The 7,303-nt window shown below is 38.5% G+C and overlaps 1 protein-coding gene across 1 annotated transcript; it reads left to right on the top strand.

The window, feature by feature from the left end:
* The first annotated feature begins 1,327 nt into the window (after nucleotides 1–1,327).
* On the top strand, nucleotides 1,328–7,103 carry LOC124141281 (peroxidase-like protein 3). Its single transcript, XM_046509253.2, has 11 exons — nucleotides 1,328–1,390; nucleotides 1,634–1,664; nucleotides 1,945–2,034; nucleotides 2,794–2,905; nucleotides 3,021–3,154; nucleotides 3,362–3,535; nucleotides 4,326–4,421; nucleotides 4,790–5,453; nucleotides 5,581–5,750; nucleotides 6,003–6,108; nucleotides 6,393–7,103. Exons 1-11 carry the CDS (start codon nucleotides 1,328–1,330, stop codon nucleotides 6,451–6,453), a joined length of 1,701 nt encoding a protein of 566 aa, XP_046365209.2. The 3' UTR covers nucleotides 6,454–7,103.
* The last annotated feature ends 200 nt before the right edge of the window (nucleotides 7,104–7,303 follow it).

The following is a 7,303-nucleotide window of genomic DNA, read 5'->3' as shown; positions in this document are numbered from 1 at the left end:
TATTGAAACAGAAACAGAATATCCCGTAATGCGCTGACGCTGATGATAATCCGTGATAGGTTTACATGTTGTTTTAATCACAAATCCGGGATTATAACACTGAATGGTGTTGTTCTGGGCGTGTCGACATCAATTGTAATGGTTCTAACTGTGGTATAAAACACTATTAATGAGACAGTTGGTAACCAGCTTCACATCAGGAATTGTTCTTGACATGTTTTGTAAACAACTATTGGGAGACAAATAGCATGAAATAGTTACCACGTTTTGTGCCTGGAGGATATTCAAGTCTCTCAAAGTAATAAAATAATACATATAGGGTCAACGTTTGAAAATCGATATTGGTGGAACTGACATTTGAATAAAATTATTAATTTTCCAATTATGCCAAATAAAGCGAAAAAAGAAGACATTTCTTCTCTTCGCCAAAACAGAGTCGATTGTATCATGATTGATTCCGAGTATATCATGGACTCTGTCATGACTCCATCAAGAAACGCGAAAACATTATGACAATTAATTGCGGCACCATGATGTAAAAACACAAGGAAACTGCTTGGTAAATGTTGGAAACAAGGGATGAACGTCTTGTCGGAGCTAACGATGTACGGACAAGCCTGTTGCAAGGGCACTGTTTTGTGAATGCGAATATTACAAGTTCAGGCCAAATGTAAAGTTTACCTTTACTGTGTGAATAGCAATGAATTGGAAAAAATGGTGTACTGAAAATTTGTCCTCACGGTATATTATGAGAGAGGTTTCTTTGCGGTAACAAAACCGAATGAAATACAGGAGTAACCTTGAAGTGAAAATACTGATCGGTGTTTCAGCTAAACCAACATATCTCGCATCTGGGAGGGTAGCATGACATATATTTTGTGGAGAAGTTCATATGAGATTGCAGGAGACTTTTTACACATTTTATTAGTTGTTGAGTATATTAATAAGAAACTCTCGCATTTCAGTTACTATCACATTAATATTTCACATTTCAGTTATTACGTTTACATTACTTTGATATGTAATCTTAACAAAGCATGCCAAACATCCCTGATGAGAAGCAGATTACCAAGTGCCTCGTTATTGGTGTTTATACCCACACCAAGAACCATGGGGGTGATGACGCTGCTCCTGGATCATCAGCCTGCGTCGACATAATCCAAGATGTTTAGCTCCCCCATGTAGATAGGTCGGATTATGCCCACCGGGGGAGAGGGAATTAAACGGTAATCTGTGTTGACATAATCTAGGAATATTAGTATATATACAAGGCTCCATCTTTGGTGTATCATACATTCTCACTGTGTCCTGGACAGAAGCAGAAACGATGAAAGTTGTGTTGTTTGTGTGTATGTTGACCGTGGTCACTGCTGGAGAGGCGGACAGGGAGGTAGGTTGTTTTTTGTTTCTTCTTCTTCTTCATTTTCTAGTATTTATCTGGCGATTGATGAAAGTCTGTAGACAATTAGAATATATAAGAAATATCATGTAAATTCTGACAATGGACTTATGGTTCTAAAACTGCTTTCTTTCATCATGTTCAAAGCAACAGGAGGCCTACGCTTTTTGAAATTATCACATCTGCTTTACCCTTGGCTGATTATATAACCTGTGTTTACTCATTTCCTTATAGGTAAACAACATCAATTCCGTCATTGAGCACCGTGAGTATAGTGTTTTGAAAATAATGAAACAAATCTTGACAAGCAATAGTGAAGGATGTAATAATACTATTTTATTTCCCTCTGCTTGGGTGTAACTCACGCAACTGGCATCATGCTACATGCTGAAATAAAGAGATATCAGTTACTATTATATTTAGTCCTTCAATGCACTGACGTACATTTTGTGATATCAATTTTACTAAATTAAATTTGAATGTTTTAATGTACGGATATTATGTTTTGTGATACTAGCTGTTTGACTAAACTACTATTCCTTCAGTCAAGGCAATACGATCAGATCTGGTTGGAATGGACCATCAGACCAACAAGAAATTCCCTGATGATGTCACTGATTTGTCAAAAATGAACAGTAAGTTCACCCCAGGTACAATGTTACAAGTCGAGATACACTTTTGATGTAACGATGGTTGGAGATAATAATGTTGTCTTGAATTCTAAGATTGAAAGGGATATACAGACATAAGATGAGTTAATATGGTTTTGGACATACCCTGAACGATGCACATGAAATCTTTCTAACTTGGTTTGATACTGCCAGATAGTTTCACATACCCGGTTTAACACCAATAAGCAGAACAAAATATGGGGTGGCAGTATGAATGGTTTTTCGATTGCATTCATAATCCATGACAGCCCTATTTCTCTATACTGATGTTCAAACTTACTTACCTATTAGATTATGTTGCTGGTGCGACACAAACTTCACCAACGACTTCGGGTGACCACCAAAGAACAGTTGATGGACAAACGATGGAGAGAGAAAAAAGAATAATGGACATCATGTTCAAACTCCTGCATGGTAAGAAGTCTCATTGTTCTGCAATATCGACATCACTATCTATGATTTGGCTATTGGGTTAACTGACAATTCTGATCATACTTATACTTATTTGTTTCAGAGGATTTATTGCATATTGGACATACCGATGACTAATTCTGATTATTTAAAACAAATATTTTGCTGAAAAGCATCTTCAAACATCATTATACAACTTAGAACATCAACTAGTTCGAATGATCGGACCTTTGATAAGAATTCCGAAGTTAAATGACACTGAAATTGTCCCATGATAGTAAACAGTGTATTAATGCCTTTACTTTGACGTAGGTGATGACGAAGACAAGTATGTTGTTTGTACACTGGCTGACGCCGCCGAGACGTCTCAGATCTCCTTAGACGACATCAGCACATCCAAGTATCAAGACAAACACACCATCAGGTCAGTTTCGTACTAATTCTCATCTATGGACACCTTCGTTTGTGGTTGAGAGTTTAATATAGTTGATACCGAAACTAATTACTATCAGATTTGATAACATCATTCACTTTCTCAGACGGCGCTCTATCGACTGCAAACAAGACGCCCGCTACCGGACAATGGACGGAAGTTGCAACAATGCTCGCTGGCCAACCTGGGGATCCACCAACCAACCATTCAAGAGATTTATTGATCCTGCATATGATGATGGTAAAGAGCAGGTTTTCTTCTGATATCATATTGATATAAGAACTTAAAAATCATTATTTCATGCTAATAACCATGGTAATTAATTAATAAACCAGACCGTTTGATAGCAAGTCTTGTAATTATTCCATTGACATTTAGTTATGCCCTTTCAATATCACAACTAACTATGCGCAAGGGAACTTTTAAAGCAAAGGTTTGGCTTTCCAGGCAAGTTCGTTCCCCGAATGAGAGGCGTTGATGGTTATCCCCTTCCCAGTCCACGTGCCATCAGTGTGGCCGTACATCCGGGAGTTGACAGTCCTTCTAACGACCACACAGTGATGGTGATGCAGTGGGGGCAGTTTGTGGACCATGATCTCACCGGAACCCCTCTCCATGCAGGTAGGTGCCAAGTGGCCAAAACTCTCTGACTATCAAAGTGACCAGAAGTGTGATGTTGAAATCAGACAAACTGTGATATATTTGTTTTTGTAATCCATATTTTTCGAACCTATTTTCATCATTAAGCTATCCATCTGTGAACTTTACAAATCCTCATATTCCTGCAAGGTGATGTTCACTCCAAATGTTGCGATGGTCACACAACAGGAGAGATGCATTCTGATGTACAAACTGGGTAAGCAATCAACATTCTATATTTTCCACACTTAATCATTCTGTTTCGGTTAATCGAAATTACTGGTCGTCATATTTAGAATAAAGAACAGACTTTGAAATTACGTGGCATTGTAGACATTATTACAATTAGGATGAAAGAGACAAAAGCCTTTCCATCACCATAAACCTCTACTGTAAAATCCCGAGTACATCACATACATGTGCTTGTGCATCATAACATATCACAAGCATTATCATAACAATGTTTGATTGGAACAAGGAAACATGTTAATTCTTTTGCTATTTCGCTGTTCCAGCGGCCCTTGTTTCCCGATCACCATGCCAGTAAATGAAGGACATTCCCAAAAGAACTGCATGGAGTTCAAAAGATCAGCCCCAGCACCTGGAAGGAGTGAGTATATGAATACTAAGCTGTGAAGGTTACCTCATCTCAATATTGGGCTGTTCAGTCATTATTTTTCTGTTCTTTTTAACACAACGTATTAAGTAACGAAGCCATAAACAACACTGTATGATAATACCCATGTTTAATTGAAAACCATGTCACTTCCAGATACCCGGGAACAGTTGAACCTACTGACGTCCTTCGTGGACGCCTCTAACGTGTACGGCCTCAGTCAGGATCAGATCAATCACCTCAGGAACGGACGTAAGTCAGGCAATATTTAGCAATGAATTATAATTTGTGATAAAAGAAATATGTTACATTTTGACAGCATACCCCCGAGAGTAATTTTTACATACAAATAAATGTCGTCATTCAACTTTTCAGCCTACTTAAAAATCAAGGGAGATAACCTGTTGCCAGAATCCAACCAAGGCAACTGTCGAACAAGCAATACCAACGAATGGTGTTTTGAAGCCGGTAAATACAACTTATTAATATATTCAAAGTAATATTTTCAGAGTCTGTTCATAAAGTACTTCACACATGACTATTTGGTACAATTTGAAATGATATGGATAATTCATTTCACAACATTGTCACAACTTCTTTATAACTAACTTTATCATCAGGTGACGACCGTGTGAACGTGTTCCCTGGTCTGGCCGTGCTACACACCGTGTTTGTCCGAGAACACAACCGTCTTGTCAAAGAACTTGCTGATGTCATGCCATCGACCACTCCTGATGATGTCTTGTTTGAGGAGGCCAGAAAGATCGTGTCAGCCATCATCCAACAAGTCACCTACCGCGAATGGTTGCCCATTATTGTTGGGCCCTTGGCCATGAGGAAGTACAGACTGACCCCTGGCTTCAGCTTCAGGTACAACATCACCCAAAACCCCACCATCTACAACGTCTTTGCCACCGCCGCCTTCAGATACGGCCACTCCACCATTCCACGTTTCCTTACCCTCGGAGATCGACATGTACCAATAGAACAGCTCTTCAACAGACCTTCTGAAGTCATCAAAGATTTGGACACCGTGCTGAAGGCTATCCTCAAGGACAGACATCAGGAGGTTAACCGCTTCATCAACAGTGGGATGACTGAGCATTTGTTTGAGACGTCGGGCAATAACGGCTTTGACATCGTGTCCTTAAACATTCAGAGAGGTCGTGACCATGGCCTGCCATCATACAACAGCTTCCGCAAGGCATGCCAGCTATCGGAAGTGACTTCATTTGATGACAGTGTATTTGGTAAAGCAGGACCTGCTTTAAAAAGTGTATACAGGTTTGTGTAATTTAATTTACTCTTATATGTGAACAGAATTAGTGTAACAAAATTAAAAAATAAAGATAGTTTAACTCTTCTCTGACATTTCTCAAGATCTCCTTACATATGTGTATTCTTGCTTCAGTTCCCCTGATGACATCGACATATTTACCGGTGCAGTAGCTGAACAACACTTGCATGGCGGTGCAGTGGGCCCACTCCTCGCTTGTCTGATTGGTCAACAGTTTCATGATCTGAAATATGGCGACTCATTCTGGTTCGAAACATCTCATCCAAGAAAGGGCTTTACATCAGGTACTGTCAAATCTGTTTGTATTTCTGCGTGCTTGTATGGTTTGTTAACATATTTGTTTTATGTCAAAATATGTACTTATTAGATAACCTAACATACCTTTAAGATGAAAACGCTATACAATTTTGTTTGTGTGACGTTTCATTCTATTCATCAAAATGTTTTGCTGTTTCACTGACAATAGTGTGGAAAGATACTCTCTTGTTCTCCGAAGTGATTGTACATATAAATAATAATGGCATTTTCTATTTCAGGACAACTGCCTGAGATCCGACGAATGCGCTTTGCTAAAATTCTTTGTAGGAATTCAGGAGTGAAGTCCATCCAAAGAGATCCTTTTACAGTGTACTCAAAAGAAAGGTAGGCAATGAAGACATCTAGCTTCATCATTTGTCAGTAATTAATTATTTCACACAGACAGAACTCATATTAACATGCGACAGGGTATATCTGGCGTACTTCATTTAGTGAACATTGATCAGAATTGTATCCTGGATCCATTTACACCTCGTGACACACTTTGAATGTAACATATTCAGGCTCATTCAGTTATATAGGATACGAATGTCAAACCTGATCACATGAAGTATGCTGACGGAAATGTTGCTATCTTAATAGGATTACATAATTTTTGTATTTTACAGCAATCCCATGATACCCTGCAACGATCTTCCAACAATCGATTTAACCAAATGGCGGAGATGAGAAGTTGCTTGGCCTGCCCTTAGGTTCAACAATGAACCTGATTACTTGAAACATAAGATTTTTTGCGTGTGAGGTGTTCCAACACTTATATCTCACACTACTGGTCGTGGTTTGTAAGATGCATAAATCACAGAGTACATTACATTTTTGACATTTTTGTTCAGTTGTCTTCATAGTAAATATGTAATGCCAAGAACATTTGGGTATGGCATTTCACTAATAATGCTGGAATTATTAACTGAAATGTCAGTTAAGATTATACCTGATTATAATGCCTACACTTAATGAGAACAAAACAAATTGGTAACTAATTAAGTGTGTGAATCCATCAGTCACACCATCAAAGCGTTTAATCACAGTATACAAGTTGCATTAATATTGGCAGTGTATGTTTATGGCATTGTATAATATATTTGTCAAGGGCATAAACATATTCTACATGTTTGACTTGCACTATTTCATAGACCTATGAAGGAGGTGTATTTTATTCTTTGTCATTGTATGATATTGTATAATATATTGTTGATGTCGTGCTTAAAAATTTAGACCCGTGAAGATTCCGGGGTAGAATAGGTCTTCAGCAACCCATGCTTGCCGTAAATGGTCACTATGCTTGTCGTAAAAGGCGACTAACGGGATCGGGTGGTCAGGCTCGCTGACTTGGTTGATGCATCTCATCGATGTCAATTGCGTGGATCGATGCTCATGACATCAATCACTGGATTGTCTGGTCCAGACTCGATTATTTACAGACCGCCGTCATATAGCTGGAATATTGCTGATTGCGGCGTTAAACAACAAACCAACCAACCAACCAACTTAAAAATTTGAAAATTTATATATAAAGTTC

The sequence above is a fragment of the Haliotis rufescens genome, unplaced genomic scaffold (genome assembly GCF_023055435.1).
Source record: "Haliotis rufescens isolate VD_foot unplaced genomic scaffold, xgHalRufe1.0.p SCAF_12, whole genome shotgun sequence".
In the NCBI taxonomy this organism is placed as follows: domain Eukaryota; kingdom Metazoa; phylum Mollusca; class Gastropoda; order Lepetellida; family Haliotidae; genus Haliotis; species Haliotis rufescens.
The sequence above is the reverse complement of the archived record's forward strand: the minus strand, read 5'-3'. Positions and strand labels throughout refer to the sequence as shown.